The sequence below is a fragment of the Nycticebus coucang genome, chromosome 9, assembly GCF_027406575.1.
Source record: "Nycticebus coucang isolate mNycCou1 chromosome 9, mNycCou1.pri, whole genome shotgun sequence".
NCBI classification, from domain to species: domain Eukaryota; kingdom Metazoa; phylum Chordata; class Mammalia; order Primates; family Lorisidae; genus Nycticebus; species Nycticebus coucang.
This window is the reverse complement of record NC_069788.1, coordinates 54,087,761-54,108,315: the sequence shown is the minus strand read 5'-3', so window position 1 is coordinate 54,108,315 and position 20,555 is coordinate 54,087,761. Positions and strand designations below refer to the sequence as shown.

At 40.0% G+C, this 20,555-nt stretch overlaps 1 protein-coding gene across 6 annotated transcripts in view; it reads left to right on the top strand.

Moving 5' to 3' along the window:
* Nucleotides 1-20,555, top strand: part of CARMIL1 (capping protein regulator and myosin 1 linker 1) — a 346,904-nt gene that overhangs the window by 150,160 nt on the left and 176,189 nt on the right. For all 6 annotated transcript variants that reach the window (XM_053602593.1, XM_053602591.1, XM_053602592.1 and 3 more), the window contains exons 5-8: nt 3,904-4,025; nt 17,092-17,189; nt 17,520-17,590; nt 17,825-17,898. In XM_053602593.1, coding sequence (XP_053458568.1) covers nt 3,904-4,025; nt 17,092-17,189; nt 17,520-17,590; nt 17,825-17,898 — 365 coding nt within the window. The remainder of the gene's footprint in view (nt 1-3,903; nt 4,026-17,091; nt 17,190-17,519; nt 17,591-17,824; nt 17,899-20,555) is intronic.

Sequence of the window (20,555 nt, the reverse complement as noted above, 5' to 3'; positions counted from 1 at the left end):
AGATTGCTTACAAATCCTTGGAATTTTTCCACTGTTCACCTTAGAGCAATGTTTTACCTTACATGTGTATCATTCTCCAGAAACCCAAGTTTGAAAGGAGAATCAGAACACCACATGGGCAAACACATGCAAGACTGAATGATTATTCATGAATGATATCCTCATGACATACCAGGACCTTCTTGCTGGTCTTAATTCCAGAATGTTTATTGGGGTCTGGGAGGTAGTAGAAGGGCATTAGTGAAATGCTAATGCTAAGTTTCTATTCAAAATATGATTTGACTTTGGTATTTAATTATGAGAAAGTATTTTGTTGTGGCGAGACTGATTTTCGCATGCTGCTGTCAGAATTGGTCTTCGTCACCCTTTGTAGTCCTGCCCTCTTTGTATGCCTGTCATCCAGAGGAACTGTATGTAAGGCAGTCTATTTCAGCGCCATGGAGCTGTTCTGTTTGTGTTAGTACCAAAATAATAGCTTTACCATAGTACTTCAGTGTACCTTTGTCCCATGATATGGACCTTTGAGATGAAATTATAGCGAAACATTGGTACGACTTCCATAAAGGGGTAGCAATTCAAAGATGGGCAATGCCAATACCAGTTACCTAGTTTGACATTCAAAATTTGATGTGTTTCAGAACTGCCTGTGATGCTTTTTAAAAATACAGGCACCTTCAGCAGTACCCCTCTCTCCATCACATTACACCTCCCTGTTCTCTCTCTCTCTCTCACACACACACATAAACACACACACAGAGTCAGGATTCAGTATGTTGGGGTGGACATTTGTATTTTTATCAAGTGCACCATTTGATCCTATTGTGTTTCAAAGGTTGAGAACCAGTAACCTGTGCAACCTCAGGTTCCTTGATGTCTCCAGGTTTGGTTTTCTCTTCTGTAAAATCATAAGGATGGTAGTGTCTGCTGCTGGCACTCACAATCTATCTTTGATTAGGAATTCTTTTCTAAGGTCTTCCGTAATTTATTAATTTTTGTCATTGTAATTTTTATCATTATTTAATTATAGTTTGTAATTCAGATAAAGGCCTGGGATGCACACGTTGCCTTGTGTGAGAGTGAGTGAACGTGTCATTCAGTTAGTGAAATGTGACTTTTACTATTGCTATTTTCCTTTTCCTTGCGAAAATGTGAGAGACTTTAATCTTCTTTTACAAGTCTCAGTGCTATAGCACTTACTGGTGCTCCAGTGCTTTTGCTTTCTGGTCAATAAATTGAGGCCAGCAGTTACACAATTTTATAGTTATGAATTTTGGACCGTTTCTTTTACAACTGAACACCTGCTGTGATTTCTTTTTTATGTTAGGATTAATTGTTTGCTTTTTTAATTTTATTTTTATTTTAGGGTTAATTGTTTGCTGTGCCACAGAGTAATATTGGTAAATCACCTATTGCTATTTCTGTTAGAGCAAAGAAAAATACCTCACACATCTGTTGGCTGGAATTTAGTAAAAAATGTTACCCCGAAAGCTTAGTCAGGTTGTTACCTTAACAAAGGAATTGGGGTGGGATTGGAAATTTGAATGATAAATAAGTGACTATGGCTTGCATCTCTGATTATTTTTTAACTGTGCATGAGAGGTGATGGATTATGTCCTGCTAGGTGTCAAGGAAAATGTCTTTCAAACATTCTGCTCCTCCCCACCTGAAATGGGAGAGAAAAGGGTATTTGATGGGGAGTTCTTTTTTCCGATGAGATGATTTATTGTACTGGCTCCACCTCTGTCACTTTGTTGCAGCCTTTACATTATGCAAAGGTGGAGGCCTCATTCGCAAGGCTGTGTGAGTGCTATTATGTGAGGTCCAATCGAAAGCCCCATTTCTTACCCCACCTGTCACCTTTTTCCCTTCCCTGTCATTCTATTCAATCCTGTGCAATTAAAGATGATTAGGTGTTAAGATTAAGAAGAATTAGAATAAGCTAATTACTAATTACTTGCACCCAAACTGTGAACTGAATAGATGCACTGGATGTGAAGAATGTGAAAGAACCCTGTAGTGAAAAATATAATTACCCTTGATGGGAAGGTTGGGGGTGGAGTGTAGAACACAGACACAAAGAGGCATCTAGAGTGTCTGGCTTCACACAAACGCACAGATATGAGCACGTGGGACATGTGGGGCTCACTGCACAAAGCGCTGGGTCTTACTTCAGACCCTCACAGGTGACTGGGGTTGCTTAGTAAACACCTCCAGGGAGAAGAATGCTTGCTGAGTTTTTGTTTTGTTTTGTTTGTTTGTTTTTCTTTCTTTCTTTTTTTTTTTTTGAGGGAAATAACCTCTTGGACCAGCTTTTAGAAGATAAATGTAGTATTGGCCTAGAGAATTTGAAATGCTCTGATATTCATTTTTTGAGGAATATACTGAAAATTAGGAGTCATAATTTTTTGTTGTTTTGCACACAACTAACTGGCACAGCGGTGGTACTTAATAAATACTTGTTGACAAATTCCTTTAGGGGCATTTATGAACAAGTAACATCTTAAAAACTCAAATCACTTGCATCCTTTTCTCTGAACTCATTTTGACAAATTCCTTGCATTACTTTTCCTTTTAACAGAAATATGTTGAAAGACTTAGATTATTATTATTTTCGGTTTGGCTAATTTTAGGAAAATCTAAAGCAAAATCATCCTTGGTAGAGTGCTGTGGTGTTACAGCTCACAGCAATCTCAAACTCTTGGGCTCAAGCGATTCTCTTGCCTCACCCTCCCAAGTAGCTGGACTACAGGTGCCTGCCACAATGCTCGGCTATTTTTTGTTGCAGTTGTCCTTGTTGTTTAGCAGGCTTGGGCCAGGTTCGAACCCACCAGCCCCCGTGTATGTGGATGGTGCCCTACCCACTGAGCTACGAGTGCTGAGCCTAAAAACTGCTTTGTTAATCTAATTGGGTAGTTCTACTTTGTGGACAGTGTTCCCTCATCATATTTTTGTATTAATAAATAACAATAGGAGATAAAGGTGTAAGGATATTTTGATGCAGTGATAATCTTGATAATCTAAAATTACTGCATTTTCATGATTATTTTTGAAATTCAAAATAATCGCATCTTTTTTTTTTTTTTTTTAAGCAATTGAAGTTGATTCTTTTCATTTGGAATGTATCCATTTCCAACCTGTTGTCCCTTCTGCAACCTGCCCTCTTTTTCAGGTTGATTTATACTTATAGGACTAGCTGTATGATCTTACTCTCAACATTTTTTGATATAAATTTTGGACACCTCCTGCAGTTAATTATAAGAATGAATCTTTGCCTAGCACTAGACCTAACACTAACCATTTGATTACCCCATTACTTTAATATAATCCTTTCTAAGTATTTCCTCTTCTTAGAAAACTTGAAAATTTTGTAAGTGCTTGATTTTTCTTTTGCTTCCTGGCAAAAGGTACTAACATTTTGCTTAAACATCTCATAAGGTTTTTTTTTTTTTCTCATAGTTTTTTTTTTTTTTTAAGTGTGCTTTTTAATAAGGGGAGCTATCAAATTGTCCTCAGATACTCACAGAAGGAAAATAGTCATACTCACCCAGGATAGTAGGGATCTGACAACTTTGTAAGATTGACTGTCAGCACAAAATCTTGGTAAAAAGAGAAGACTTGTTCGAACGCAGGAATTCAATCTTTATCACATAGGGGTCTACTTGAATCTACCAGCTTAACCCTTAGAAATGGTCACTGCAGTTCTTGGATGTTTTTGACAAACTTCCACCCTCTACCCAAACTCTTCTTTGAGTATTAAACTAAGAGTATCTTCTTAAAGACATGCTTCTTAAAAAGCTGATATTTTATTAGTATACGTATCTGTGTAACTATATCATTTACAATATTTGAAATTAAAAATGGAAAGAATGGACTCATTAATAAGTGTCCAACATATTCTTGCAGATGGTTGTGGAAACTGAAAAGTGCAGCATCTCCATGAAGATGGCGTCACCCGAGGACGTGAGTGACGTGCTGGCTCACATTGGCACCTGCCTGCGGAAGATATTTCCTGGCCTCTCTCCAGTGTGAGTTCCCCCCCAGGGAAGGGTGAGGAGAGCAAAGAACTTGTTCTTCCTCATAATGGCAACTGGGAAGTGCCTTTCTCTTGCCCCTTTACTTAGTTCCTCTCACACACTTCCTCCTCCTTTTAACCATTAAATATCAAAACTCTCATCACACCCTGGAGCTTTTTGCATGAAGTTTGCTTTAGGACTGTGCCTTATCTTTTAACGAACTTGAGTGATAAAGGGATTTGGCCATCTTTACCTTTCTACTCCTAAGTCTAAACCAGGAATATTTTAAATATTATTTCAGATTTACCTTAGCCTGAATTTTACTCACAACCATTAGCAGACTGCCAGGGTCTGAATGCTTTGTATAAAGACATCAGGTATAGTGGTAATGGAAAGAGAGAGTTCTTTATTTCTTTTGCCTTTTCTTTCCAGTGAGAGGAAACCTAAAAAAACTGAAAATTAACTTTTTCATTGTCCTCTTAGTTTTCTTTTCTTTCCTTTTTTTTTTGAAACAGAGTCTCAAGCAGTCACCCTAGGTAGTAGAGTACTGTGACGTCATAGCTCCTAGCAACCTCCAGCTCTTGGGCTCAAGTGAGTCTCTTGCCTCAGTTTTCCAATTTTTTTTTAGTAGAGACAGGGTCTTGCTTTTGCCTAGGCTGGTCTCAAACTCATAAGCTCAAGCTATCCACCCACCTTGGCCTCTCAGAGTGGTAGCTAGGATTACAGGCGTGAGCCATTGTGCCTGTCCCAAAATTTACTGATATTCCTAATGTCAACTTTAGAAAACTAAGAGGACTGTCAGCACAGTCTTAGTTTTTCCTCATTCCTTTCATGTCCTCATTTTTCTTTATTTTTTTTGAGGGGGATGCTGGTAACAGAGTTGCACTCTGTCACCCAGGCTAGTGTGTAGTGACATTATCTTAGCTCACTGCAGCCTTAAACCATCCTCCTCAGCCTCCTAAGTAGCTAGGATTATAGGCCCCCAAGACCATACCCAGCTAAGTTTTCTATTTTTTTTTTTTTTTTTGCTGTTTCTGGGGGCTGGGTTTGAACACTCCACCTCTGGCATATGGGGCTGGCACCCCACTCCTTTGAGCCACAGGCACTGCCCTAAGTTTTCTATTTTTTTTAGAGACGGTGTCTCACTCTTGCTCAGGCCAGTGTCAAACTCTTGACCTCAAGTGATCCCCAGCCTCAGCCTCCTGGAGCGCTAGGATGATAGGCATGAACTACTGTACCTGAACCCCTCATATTTTTTTGTTAAGTAGTTAAAATCAGGATTATGTGCTTGAATATCAGAATTTGTAGTTGGGAAGTGTGTGGGTGGCTAGAATGTGGGAATTAGTTTGGCTGAAGTGAAAGGCAGAGAGATACTTACGTCAGAAAGCTGCCCAAGATAATAGTTGATAGTCAAAATATCTTCTTGTTTGAAGAACATGATACACAGATGGCAGAAACATCCCGTCCTGTCATCGCTGTGCCAGTGGGCGGAGGTGCTCGCAGAGGAGGACCCCCTGGACTATGTAGCATGGTTAGCCTTGCTCTTGTTTGGTGGGGAGTGGGAGGGGAATTTTGGGTGCTGAATGTGTCACCTGCAAATTAAAAGGCAAAGCAGCAGGAAACCTAGGTTTCCAAGTTTTTACATCTTCCAAGTAACCGAAAGTGGCTCTATGGGGACAAGAACTTCCTTCCAGTTTCTCTGGCCTTAGGAAACCTGCCAGGTTCCCTTCAGGGTGTCACTGGGCATTCTCCTTGCCTCACTTTGTGGGAGGTGAACCACCAGAACCCTGTGCTTGCTGGTTGTTCACCTGGCGCTCCCTCCTTTCTGAAGCTTCCATCTTTCTGTACCCCTCTGATTATTGGTGTGACTGCTTGCTGAGGAAGCCAAGTGTCAGTGGAGTGAAGGGGTGAGCTGGGGCTGCCCTCTGACTCCCAGGCAGCTGTGGTGCAGGTATGCAGTGTCATAAAGGCAAACTCTCACTGGTCTTTAGTCACCCACGCTGGTGTGTGTGGAAGAGAGGTGTGGGATGAAGAGGGTGATAGGATGAGGTGACAAGTGAACCAGTAGTGGCAACGGGGAAATATCCAGAAGTAAAGCTTTCTTAGGAATGGTTTCCACATCATCCTTAAATCTGCCAGAGAACTATCTGGGGTAATCATGAGTCAGCAGTAACTACAACCCATTTTTCTTAAACTGCATTTTAGTAATGTGATGTTGGACACGTGTTTCCTTATAATGTTCTCCCTGCGTTCCATATTGACATGGGTGAAATAAGAAAATCATTAAGTGTGATGTTGTTTAGCAAGAGCTTATACATAGTAATACTTTTTTTTTTTTAGACATAGTCTCACTGTGTTGCCTTTGGTAGAGTGCCGTGGTGGCACAGCTCACAGCAACCCTCAAACTCTTGGGCTAAAGCACTTCTCTTGCCTCAGCCTCTCAAGTAGCTGGGACTACAGGCGCCTGCCACAACGCCTGGCTATTTTTTCTTTCTTTTTTTTTTTTTTTGTAGAGACAGAGTCTCACATTATGGCCCTCGGTAGAGTGCCGTGGTGTCACACAGCTCACAGCAACCTCCAACTCCTGGGCTTGGGAGATTCTCTTGCCTCAGCCTCCCGAGTAGCTGGGACTATAGGCGCCTGCCACAACGCCCAGCTAATTTTTTGGTTGCATTTTGGCCGGGGCCGGGTTTGAACCCGCCATCCTCGGTATATGGGGCTGGCGCCCTACTGACTGAGCCACAGGCGCCGCCCAATATATTTTCTTTTTTTATAGTTGTCATTGTTGTTTGGCAGGCCCGGGCCGGGCTCGAACCTTCCAGTCCTGGTGTATGTGGCTGGCGCCCCAGCCTCTGAGCTACAGGCACGGAGCCACATAGTAATACCTTGAGCTTTAAAGATACTTCAGCGCAATATTGAGAGTGTTTATTTTCTTTAAAATGAAGCTTTATTTGTTTACTATTCCAGGATGAAGGGAGAGAATTACCAGTTTTATTTTTGATTTGGATACTTCCATTTCCCCCTCCCTAGAGTAAGAATAATGTTTTCACTTATATTTTCCATTTAACTTCTTGTTAACATCTCAGGCAGGTATTAAGCAATAAGTATTAATCATCTCTGTTTCTCTAGAGGTAGTCATTCACGACTCCTTGTTGGACATCTCCATGAGGATCCCTAGCATCTTACACTCAGTATGTCCCAAACTGAATTCCTCACTTTTGCCCCTAAAACCTGCCCATATTCAATATTCTATCTCCATAAATAGCTTCTTCATCATTCACATCGTCTCACAAATGAAGGCTGAGCCATGCTGCTCTCTTGGTGTTATTTTTTGTTTGTTTGTTTTGTTTTTAAAGAGACAGTTGTCTCTCTGTTGCCTAGGCTGGAGTGCAGTCATATGGTCGTACTTCACTGCAGCTTGAACTCCCAGGCTCAAGTGATCCTCTTGCCTCATCCTCCCAGCTAGCTAAGACTACAGACACTCGCCATCATGCAATTCAAATGAATAGACCAATATAGGAAAGGGTGCAAATTACAGCTCAGAAAATGACTTGGCAGAGAATGAAATAACCTAAATGTATTTGACTTGCATTTCTTGTTCCTACACCCAACACATGGTTAGCTTGTCCTAATAACCTCTTTTGATATTTTGTGGCTTCTATGTTATACTTTACTCTTGACGTTCCTTAGGTCGTATTACATGATTTTGGCAGGGGAAATATATGGTTATACTGGTATCGGTTATCGTGCCTAGAGAGAGTCGAAAAGTGGGTCACCGTACATTTTCTCCTGCATTCGTACAATACCTTAGTCAAAGCTGTCAGTTGGGGGAATATTTCCTTTACTTAAATGATACAGAACATACAGAATAAAATATGTTCCCCATTATGTCATACATCCCACTTATAATAAGTTGGAGGATATGAAACTATATTTGATTCCTCAGCCTTTATGTGAGTCATTTGTCCCATCAATTATATTGCCCAAACCCAAGATGGAGATGTTGGCTCTCTAACCTTTGTTCTTCTTCTTGCTCAGGACACTTCAGGAGGGGTCCAGTGAATACAAAAGTTTCTTATGAGCAGGTATCAGGAACCAGGAGAATCAGGAGGTAGAGCCAGGGCAGCCCTCAGTTTGGGTAATCAGTTCTTGAATAATCTACGTTTGGCTGTATGTAAATGAAACAGTACCTCCAAAGATCTGGATTTCTAGATTTACTCAATTCTAATTCTGAAAATAACATCCAGGGTCAAAAATCAAATGTATAAAAATATCTATAAAAATATAATCAGCTCTCTTACAGTCAAGAGAATAAAGTAGAAAAAATGAATTTAAATTTAATGTATTAATACTCATATGTAGTATTTTCTCTCCATCTCTCATCTACAAATATAGGTCCTGATGTTCATTTCTCCCTCTGGCCTTCCCTTCTGAAATGACATTTTCACCTCATTAAATAGGAAAAGTTTATTTCAAAATATTGAGAAAAGAATATAAAGAATAAAGAAGATAATTTAAGTTAAATTTTAAAGTCACCCCAAGTCCAATCACTGTTGACATGTATTGGTTAACATTCCCGTCTTTGCTGTACCCTTGGAGGCCTTATCTCTAGGACGGTGTCAGTGGGGGTAGGGGACAAGGGAAGTGCGCAGCCTCAGTGTTGTTGGTCTGTCCCCACAGGGTTGTCTGTGGTGCCGCCCTCTCTTCAGGAAGAGCTTCTGTGTTACAGCCTTCAGCTTTTCAGATATCAAGAACCTTGGCTGTTCTCTAAAACAAAAGTTTTTTTTTTTTTTTTTTAACAAAACAGTTTTTTTAAAAAATGTTAAATGAAGTCATTACAACAGGTTAAAATTAATTTAGTAAATATTTACTGAAGAACTTCCTTCCTCAGGCATATGTAGATGAGTAAAAAGTATTCTGCCCTCTGAAGAGTTTGTAGTCTTAAGTGTAGGAAAGTTCCACAAACAATATAACAAACAAAGCGAAGGTAAAGTCATGTTCAACTCAGGATGGTAAGAAAGTAACCTTTGGTTTTTGTTTTCTTTTTTTTGAGAGGAGGGCTTTTTGCTGTATGCGGTGGGTGCGAGGAGAGTTCTATGGGCAGATGGTGAAGGCCGTGAGGGTGAGAGGCCTGGGGGGAGAGGGAGAACAGGACAGCCTAACCTAGTTAGAGTTGGGGAGCCTGCAGGTGCCACTGTGGGATGACAGGTGAGGTCCAGCTATAGAGGGCCTTTTGTGAAAGCCCCAGTGATATGCACCAGGGAGTTAGGAAGGGGATTTTTGAGCGTTAGTATAAAATACCGTTATTTTAAGGAGGCTCAGACTTGTGGGGTTGATTTATGAACCTGAGCAGGGAGAGTCTGGAGATAGAACTGGAAGATTCCAGATTGGCTGGATATTTGCCTAGACTACAGGCAAGTTTATTCACTCTTCAGTATCTCAGAATCCGCATTTAAAACATGGTAATAATGATATTAATGCAGTTTTGTAAGATTTGGATTAACTCATGCAAATGGGGAACCTGTGGCCCCACGGCCACATGTGGCCTTCCAGATCCCCAACTGCAGCCCCCAACAAAACAATTTGTGAAATTTGGATTCAGTCAAAAGGCTCCACTCAAGGATCTAAAAGGCTATGTGTGACCCTGAGGCTTCAGGTTCCCCACCCCTTTGGAAATAGATGGCTTGTGTAAAGAATTTTATTGGTGTGTATTTCTGCAATTTTTTTTTTATTGGTGTTAAATGTGGCTAATAACATCCCTTTCAGATGGCAAAATAGTAACCTTCTAACATGATTTTTTCTTCAGACCTTTGGCATGCTTGATTATTCTTTCATGTATGTGATGCACTTGAAAATTGGCTGACTGTTAGAACCAATGTTAGAACAATATTTCTTTACTACTATAGTATGAATGGTATTGAAAATCCTTTCATGAAGGCCAAAGCCAATTGAAGTATGAAGATGTGTGAAGAAAAGTGGTGAAATAGGAATTTGCATATAAACAAGAGAAAGGTAGTTGGCATGTTTGGTAGTCCCTTCACTCTACAAAAAAATAGGTAGCTCTTTGCTGTTACAATTTGCGTTATTAAAGCATGTACTTTTCTGGAGACCATTAAATTTTAAAGAAATCAATTATTCTGATTGTATTAACATGGTTTATAGTTTTTTTATGTCAACAGTTTATCATGAAATTTGGATGGAGAGGTGATGTGCTTATCATACAGTTTGCTATTTCTTTCTGTCACATAGAACTATTTTCTGACTCTTGGGTAAATTAAATGTCCCTAACGCAAATGTTGATTCAACTCTAATGCTGCCTGCAAGTGAGTGACAGGCCTGGAATGTCTGTTTCCTGTGATTTTTGTTTGCCTCTCCGACAGCAAATCCTTTGTCAGTCTGTGTGATGCTCTTTCTCTCTCTGTGTATGTGTGTATGTGTAAGCTGGTACTCTGTGACACTCTGATGGGGCCCCTTGCTGCCATTTAACTATAGGCAGAAACTTGCTTAGAGTGGATTTTTCTCTCATTCATTACTTTATGTATAGTACCCTGTTTCCCCGAAAATAAGACATCCTTCGAAAATAAGACCTACTTACAGGGAAGATCAGACGTCCCCTGAAAATAAGACCTAGCGCATCTTTGGGAGCACACCTTAAAATAAGACACTGTCTTATTTTGGGGGAAACAGGGTATTAGAATATCTAAGAAGCAGTTCCTACCTCCTGGAAATATTGTCCTTACAACTTACAGAAGTGAGTACAGGTGTTTCATTTGACTCCTTTAACTACTAAAATCTCAGTTAAGGAAGGAAGATGGAATTAGCTAGGCATGGTAGCATGTAGTTCCAGCTTCTGAGGAGGGTGAGGCAGGAGAACCGCTTGAGCCCAGGACTTTGAGGTTACAGTGAGTTATGCCAACGTCACTGCACTCTAATTGGGGGTGATAGAGCGTGAGTCTGTCTCAAAAAAAGGAAAAAAGGAAGATGAGACCATTAAACAAGTGGAGCCACTTGAAAAGTCTTAGCTGGACAGCTCTGTGGATTGGATTGCAAGGATGTCTATAGCACCTGCTTTTCCCCTCACTCTGATTAATTTCCTCTTAGCCCTACGTGTGAATGTCCCCTGTTGGTTTTGGAGTAAAGTTGGGGCTCTAGTTTCCAAATCTACCATAAAGATTAGTATAATTCTTTCTGTAATCCTAACCTGTCAAAGAGTTTTGCCTTATTTTCTTCTTGTTTTTGAGTAGCTCAACTTCATCTTAGGTGTCTTTGAAATAGCATGCCCTGAAGTTCTGAAACAAAGCAAGAATTTTAAAAGAAATGTGATCCCAGATGAAGGCAGACAAAAGTCTAGCTTACGATATCCCAGGTTTACTTAATTCAGCTGTATAAACACCTCAGTTTGCTTCTGACAGCTCTTCTATTTCTTTGCATAATGTCTAGCTTCACGGTCATGATGTAACCAGTATGTGATGCCACTAAAAGACCAGACGATGGTATCGAACCAAGATGAACCATTCCAAATTGCCAGATTCTGTAACATCACTGTAATTGCAAATGTCTCCTTAAACGCAGTAACCCACAAATTAATCACAAGTGCTTTCAGAAATGTAAAATAGACAAAAATCATGCTACACTTTGTAGATCTTGTGCATTTACACAGAATTTAAAGGAAGTAATGATATCTAATGTGAACTGGGTGTATAGCAGACCTTAGAGATGCTGTCGATTTGATTCCAGACCACCTCAATAAAGTGATTCATAGGAATTTTTTGATATCCCAGAACATATAAAAGTTATGTTTACAGTAAACTATAGTCTGTTAAGTGTGCAATAGCATTATATATAAAAAAACCTAGTGTACATACTGTAATTTAAAAATGAACTTTATTACTAAAACATAGTAATGATCATTTGAGGCTTTAGCAAGATGGGTTTTTTTTGCTGGTAGAGGGTCGGCCTCCATGTTGATGGCTGCTGACTGATCAGGGTGGTAGCTGCTGAAGGTTAGGGTGACTGCGGCAATTTTAAAAAATGAGACAGCAATAACTTACCGCATTAATTCACTCTTCCTTTCATGAAAAATTTTCGCTATAGCGTGTAACTGATAGCATTTTACCCACAGTAGAATGTCTTTCAAAATTGGAGTCAGTCCTCTCAAACTCTGTTGCTGCTCTATCAACTGAGTGTGGTAATATTCTAAGTCCTTTGCTGTCATTTTAATGTTCACCGCATCCTTACCAAGAGTAGATTCCATCTTAAGAAACCACTTTTCTTTGCTCATCCATAGGAAACAACTCCTCATTCATTACAGTTTAATCATGAAATTGTAATGATTTAGTTACATCATCAGACTCTACTAATTCTAATTTCTTACTGTTTCTCCTGCATCTTCAGTGACTTTTAACATTGAAGTTTTTTTTTTTGAGATAGAGTCTCAAGCTGTAGCCCTGGGTAGAGTGCTGTGGTGTCACAGCTCACAGCAACCTCAAACTCTTGGTCTTAAGTGATTCTCTTGCCTCAGTGTCCCAAGTAGCTGGGACTACAGACTCCTGCCACAATGCCTGGCTATTTTTTGCAGTCGTCATTGTTTTAGCTGACCCAGGCCAGGTTCGAATCCGCCAGCCTCAGTGTATGTGGCCGGTGCCCTGCCCACTGAGCTACGGGTGCTGCCTAACATTGAAGTTTTGAACCCCTCAAAGTCCTCTACGAGGGTTGGAATCAACTGCCTTCAAACTCCTGTTAATATCGATATTTTGACTTTCTTCCATGAATCATGAAAGTTCTTAGTGAAATCTCGAATGGCAAATCTTTTCCAGAAGGATTTAAATTTACCCAGATCCAATATAGGAATCACTATTTATGGCTGCTGTGTCCTTATGAAATATATTTCTTAAATAATAAGACTTGAAAGTAGAAATTACTCCTATGTTCATGGGTTGCAGAATGGATGTTGGGTTAGCAGACATGAAAACATTCATTTCCTTGTACATCTCTTTCAGAACTCTGGGGTGATCAGGTGCATTGTCAATGAACAGTAATATTTTGAAAACATCTTTTTTTCTGAGCCAATAGGTCTCAGTACTGAGCTTAAAATATTTGGTAAACCATGCTATGCACAGGTGTGCTACCTACCATTCAGGCTTTGTTGTTCCACTGGTAAAACACAGTCAAAGTACCTTTAGCACTCACTTTATCGCCCTCCGTAGAGTGCTGTCGCATCACAGCTCACAGCAACCTCCAGCTCTTGGGCTTAGGCGATTCTCCTGCCTCAGCCTCCTGAGTAGCTGGGACTACAGGCTCCCGCCACAATGCCTGGCTATTTTTTTGTTGCAGTTTGGCTGGAGTCGGATTCGAACACACCACCCTCGGTATATGGGGGTGGCGCCCTACTGTTAGCATATTTCTTAAGAGCCCTAGGATTTTTGAAAAGATAAATGAGCATCGGCTTCATCTTAGAGTCACCACTTGCATTAGTCTCTAACAAGAGAGTCAGCCTGTCCTTTGAAACTCTGAAGCCAGTCATTGACTTCTCCTGTCTAGCAATGAAAGTCATAAATTTTAGACATCTTCTTCCAATAGAAGACTGTTTTGTCTGCACCAGCAGTTTTCAACCTGTGGGTCACAACCCCTTTGTAACAGTGAAAATACAACCTGCATATCAGATATTAACATTATGATTCATAACAGTAGCAAAATTACAGTCATGAAGTAGCAATGAAAATAATTTTATGGTTGGGGGTCACCACAACGTGAGGAACTATATTAAAGGGTGATGGCATTAGGAGGCATTAGAAAGGTTGAGAACCGCTGGTCTACACTGAAAATCTGTTATTTAACGTAGCCACCTTTATCAATAGTCTTAGCTAGATCTTCAGGATGACCTGCTGCACGCTCTACGTCTGCACGTTCTGTCGGCACTTGCTGCTCTACCTTGACCTTTATGTTCTAGAATGGCTTATTTCCTTAAACCTTATGAACCAACCTCTCCAGGCTTCCAGCTTCTCTTCTGCAGCTCCCTCATCTCTCTCAGTCTTCAGTGAATTGAAGAGAGCTAGGGTCTTGCCCTGAATTAGATTTTAGCTTAGGGAATGTTATGGCTCACTTGGATTTTCTATCTAGATCATTAAAACTTTCTCCCTATTAGCAATAAGGCTATCTCACTCTCTTCTCATTTGTGTATTTGCTATAGTGCTTTTAATTTCTTTGAAGAACTTTCCATTTTTATTCACAGCTTGATTATTTCTTTTGTTGCAAGAGGCCTCGTTTCCGCCCTATCTCAGCTTTTGACACGTCTTCTTCACTAAGCTTAATCATTTGTGGCTTTGGTTTAAAGCGTGTGACCTGTGACTCTTCCTTTTACTTGAACACGTAAGAGACTGTTTTAGGATTATTAAATAACTTTTTGCATTATTGTTATGTTTCAAGGAGTAGGGCGGCCCAAAGAAAGAATGGGGAAGGGCCTGTTGGTGGAGCAGGTGGAACACACACACCACTCATCAAATGAGTTTACCATCTTATGTGGTTGGGACTTGTGGCACCCTAAAATAATTAACAATAGGAACATCAAAGATCACTGATCACAGATATAAAAATAACAAATAAGTATGAAATATTGTGAGAATTACCAAAACTTGACACAGAGACATGAAGCGAGCATGTGCTGTGGACTTGCTGGATACAGGGTTGCGACAAATCTTCAGCTGGTGAAAAACACAACACCCATGAAGTGCTGTGAAGCAAAGTGCAATAAAATAAGATATGCCTGTACCTGATAACATCCTGATTGTAAAATCAACAAATTGGTATGAAGAATATTTTCAGTGGTAACAGAATATTTGTATTTAAATGCTTTGGTATATATTTGAGGTTTTTTCCAGGAGTAGAATAAGCCTGCCCAGCAACTTTTCAGGCTCTAGCATATTATATTTGGAATCCATCTACTCAGATATGGAAATAAATCATAATGTTTTCTAGTTGCTACAAGATGTTAGAAGTTCATAAGGATGACTGAGAGCATTATATTTAGCAGCATGCTTTTTAAATCATTAAAGGAAAATTCAAATACATGAATTTGACGTAAATGTTTATTTTCCCACCTTGCACACCCCGGTCTTGTCGTGATTCTGGGTGACTGATCGACCAGCACCCTTCGTTGCTCATGGCCTTCACCTTTACCCTGCTTTATCCATTTGCCTTTGTGGCTACATCCTGGAGCTTGTCATCTCCTGGAACAGCTTTTCCCAGGATGAAATCACTATTTGGCATCCCTCGATGACCACAGCCTTTCACTTTCTGTCTCTTGGAAGTGCTTGGACTTTTTCAAGGCCTCCAAGCTGGGGATGCTCTGTCTTCTCCCCTCCTGCCATCCCCTTCCTGCCTTGTCTTCCTTTCCTCACTCTTGGCCCACAGCGTCCATGCTTCAGCTAGGCCTTGTCAGTATCCTCGCTCCTTCTGTCCCCACTGTTTTTCTGGCACACCGTCCTGGAAATAGTGCAACCTGCAGCAAGCCAGCTGCCCCCTTCTCTCCACACACAACAGGGCTTCTGAGGGCTGTAGGAGAAAACCCCCAACGATTCAGCCCCATGTCACCAAAAATTCATGATCTCTCTCAGCTGCGTTTTCAACCCAGTCCTGGAAAATTCTTTTTTATTTCTTAATCTATGTTTCTCTCCTTATTTCCCATTTTGGCCCCCACTGAGAAGGATATCCAGGCCTCTCTCACTCCCCTGTTATGTAAGCTGTGATGACTCCTCATTGGCCTGAGAGTAAAATCCAGACCCTTTAATTGGATCTAAGGCTCACCATGGTCCGGGTCCTGCTTAGCTCCTCAGATTCTTCTGTTCATCCTCTCCTCATCACACGTTATTTGCTAAATATTTTGAGCTTTGTTTAGTTTCTGATAAGCATGTGCTTTCTCATGTCCAGGATTTGCTGTCCATTTACCTGGAACATTTTGTGGGTCCTGGCCCCCACTTCCTCCCCTCGCTTCACCTGGTTCTTTTTGTCCTCCAGGTCATAGTGTAGATAATCATGTCTCCAAGCTCCCCACTCTCTGCCACTTCCCTCCACCACAGAATAAGCTAAGTGTTTCGACTTTGCCCTTCCTCCCACCCTCTGCCTCCCTCCTGTTAGTAGTTCTCCTCCCATACGGCCCCTCTGTCTGTCTGTTTCTCGTAACAGGTCACTGGCTTTGTTAAGTCAGGGGCAGCACTATTTTTGATTGTGGTTGTATGCCTAGTACCCAGTGATGGGTCTTGGCACTTTGTAGACCTTTAATAAAAATGTTTAGAGTTCAGCAAAGAATTCACAGACTGTGCATTAAGCGATTCCTGTATGATAACTACAATAGCATCAGCTGGTATTTACTGAGACTTAACCATGCACCAGGGTTTGTTGTAGTACCTTTATAGGTATATATATATATTTTTTCTTAGAATAACCCTAATGGGATAGGTTGTTTTATTTGTAAGTTCTACAAATAATAAAGTCTGGAGTGGTGGGCTGAGCTTTTAACAACTACTTTGTCCTGCCTCTGCACATGTGTGCAGGAACTTTGTGATAGTCTCAGGTGGAGGACAGGGTTTGGGAGGAGCTGCAAATGTTCTCTGCCCTAGAAGAACCATAGCCCAGGGGATGAGAGACTCAAGGGAACAACTGTTCCAATATGAAATTATCAATTTTTGATGGGCATTTGACCAGAGCATTATGGAAGAACAGAGAATTTGTTTTTACTTTAATTCTTTAAAAATCAGTAATTTATATTTGGCACATATATAATCTAATAATAACTGAAGTAAAACAGTATTTTATATCTATTCCATCATAATCTAATATTTTAAGACAATAACATAGAGACTATTTATATTGCTAAATACCTTTTGCTTATAATGGAAAATTAAATAAATGAGTCTTATTAATTTCCTATAGATTTTCAGCTCCCTAGTGCTCAAAAAATAGATTTATATTCGTTAAAATTGAAGTGACACTCTTCTTTGTTTCAAAAGAGACATTTGACAAAATATATGTGCAACTCAAGAAAACTTGGTTTTTGAAATTTGTTGTTTTGTTGATTTTACAGGAGAATCATGAAAAAAGTCTCCATGGAGCCGTCTGAGCGACTGGCCAGTCTCCAGGCTCTGTGGGACAGCCAGACTGTGGCTGAGCAGGGCCCCTGCGGTGAGCATGCATTTTACCAAAATGTAAATGGCTGGCTGGATATCCCCCTACCAGGAAGTGAAGTCTATTTCTAGTGTGCTCCTGTAAAGGTACAATTAGTTTTAAGGTGTAATTAGCAGTGCACAGACTTCAGGTTGGTGGACAGAAATCCTGTATTTAAGCTACATTGCATCCTGCTGTGTACTTACTATAGAACAGGGAGGAGCAGCTTTGCTGTTTTCCCCCCAAAAGGATAATCAACACTGTCAACATTGGCTATATTTAAGCTTTTAAATTTTAATTTAAAAATCATTTTGCCAAAAACCTGTCAGCGTTTCTGTTATGTTTCAGGTGGCTTTTCTCAGATGTATGCCTGTGTTTGTGACTGGCTTGGATTTGCATACAGGGAAGAAGTACAATGGGTAAGTATGTCTGTGTACATCTGTGTGCACACACACGCTCACTCCTAGAGAATATTCTGATATTTGGCTGGCTTATTTTGCTTTCTTTGTAACCATTTGTTTTTTGCTTAAAATCTACATTTCTCAAATTGCATAAAAGGCTACCTTTGTCATTGTTTAACTCTCTTGGCATCACTCTTGCTTACCTGGTCCCCTACACGGACTAATTACATGACTGAATGATATTTCAAATAGGATGTGGATACAATTTATCTGACACAAGATACCAGGGACTTGAACTTACAAGACTTTAGTCATCTTGACCACAGGTAAGCAGCTTCTTTCTTTCTTTCCTTTCTTCTAATCCAGTTTTGTTTCAGAGCTGTAGTTCTCTGTTGAGCTGTACATTATCTTCAGAGAATCACTTTATAAAGGGAATCAGGAGAATCTAAAAATCTCTGGGTATTGCCTTTCAAATAATAGTTTCAAATATATTCATCATGTCAAGGTGCACCTGTGTATCCAAAAATCTAGTATATGCTGAATTTCGTCATAAAAACAGTTCCTATAGCAGCATACAAAGTGTACTTACCTTATATATAAACTATAGTATTGTTTTTACCTAATTACTATTTGTAGTATTTTGGGGAGATGAAATTTTATACCGAAATCTTAACAAATGACTTTTAGTTCACAATTTCCTTTTCAACTGGGCATTGCTAGGGTATATGTGCATATATTGGTGAATATCATTTTGCCAACATCTGCCTGGTGATAGTGATAATGAAGTCATGAAACATGTTATAAGTTATTTGGGAGATTTTTGAGTTTTAAGATCTTCACTGGAATATATTTAGAGCTGTCGCTTGTGTGATCAAAGCCCCAGAGCAAAGATTCATTTAGTTTCTGCCTCTCTAAGCAGGAGTAGATCTGGCAAATTTATTTAACTCCTAATAAGTTGAGCCTTGGCTGCCCTCCAGTATGTCTTTTCTGGTTGTATTTACCCTGGTCTGTCTCAAATCTCATCGGTCCTGGATGTGCTGCTACTTATTGTAAGAGGACAGCCATCAGCCCTACAGGGAGGAATACCAGCCCAACAAATCTTTTCACTCTGTTTGGAATTGAAAGGGAAATCTAGGATTCCAGCAGGACTTTTGTGCCATTTGGACAACTGGAATGTCATAGAGGATTGTTCTTGCCCATACCTCGTCTTAAGACCTGCATCTTGCCCCCAAAACACCATTTCAAATTATTTTTCCACTTACCTAACAGGAAATCTAGAATTGCAGTGGGATCTCTGAAGAGTTCTAGCCTATTGAATCAGGCAAGGAAAAATTATACTAGATGGATATACCTTCTGTTGCACAGCCTAGGTCTAGGGAGGCTGGTGAAGCAGACTCAGCCGTGTCTGTAGTTGTGGCTAGCATGCCCCAAGCCTCCAGTTCTGAAAGCAGGATTTGCTTCCTTTTTGTGGTAGCAGGCAATTTTCTCCTGCTGAGAGCTATTCTTCTTCTTCTCCCTATGTGTGAGGGAACTTCAGACTCTCAAATTTAGGCAAAATGTTTCCTGTGTGGTTTATAAAAGTGTAAACTGAGAAAGAAAAAGGGAAAATATTTTACAATCCAAGAACACTGTCTGTAGAACAGGATAGGAATAATACACAGACACGCATTATCTGGTCTCAGTGCTTTTGGTGCCAGGACCCCTATACATTCATTTAAAAAAGATTGATCTTTTGTTTATGTGGGTCGTCTCTATTTGTATGTACCATATTCGAAATTAAAAATCAAAACATTATTAACTTAAAAATAGCATTCATAAACCATTGCTTGCTTACATAGATACCATTTTAGTGAAAAATAACTGTGTTTTCCAAAACAAAAATAAATCAGCAGGAAGTGTGGCATCAGGAAGACCAGGCACTCTGTTGTTGCTGAATAAGCGTTTAGGGGTGAGGACACAGTGGTTATGCTAGATCCATCCAGTTAGTCTCTGGAGAATGGTAATTAGGGAGTACTTTGAAAACTGCTCGCTTAGGTGTTATTTATAGGTTTCAAAATTTCATTTAAGTATATTCTTTCAATTTGTTCTGGTTTTGGTATCAGTGGGGCAAAAGAAGCATAGATTGAAAAAGACTTTTTTATAAATTTCTCATCAGATCTCTTGAAAGTCTGTGAGCTGACAAGTTAAAAATGTAATTACACTGTAATTTGGAGTGGCAGGGAATTATGAGGGTAGAGGTAATGGTGCCAAGGGGAAGAGAATATATAGCTTTCAATACACTGATCTCTCCTGTTCCTGGAAGATTTTTAGGAGGAGCTAATCTCATCAATCCTTCAAAGACTCAACAACATGCATCAGTGAGTTTAAACTTGGCTCATGAGAGCCCAGCCAGCAGACTCATGCTTTCATGTCGTCATATTTCTTACTCATGAAGGTGACATTCTTGGGTGTGATATTATTAGGATAAGAGTCCTAAGTGCGGATTATGTTTGACAAGGATGTCCTAAGGGCACTAGTGTAATTCTTTTCTAACCAAAGCTCCATGTTTTTATTCCCATGCTCGTTTAAAAAGGAAGAAATATTGTCTGGAATGTAGAATCAGGTGTGCACAGCATTGCCTCTGTTTCCATTCCTGAATTTCTCTAAATGGTTGTTCTTTAGAACAGTGATTCCCAGCCTGAGTGACATGGAATCAGTGGGGTGAATAAAATGATATTATGTTGGACAGTATGAAGCTAAGAGTAGAACTTTGGTGTTTATTTTTTTCTCATCCATTTTATTTATGTGTGTGTGTATGTTTTATACTGAGCTTAATATATTCCTACTGTAACACATGTATATGATTCACATTTTGGGGGGGATATTCAAAATATTTCAGAGTTAGGAATAAATGATCAAAAAATTTAGAAATGGCCAGGCACAGTGGCTCACGTCTGTAATCGTAGCACTCTGGGAGGCCAAGGCAGGTGGATTGCCTGAGCTC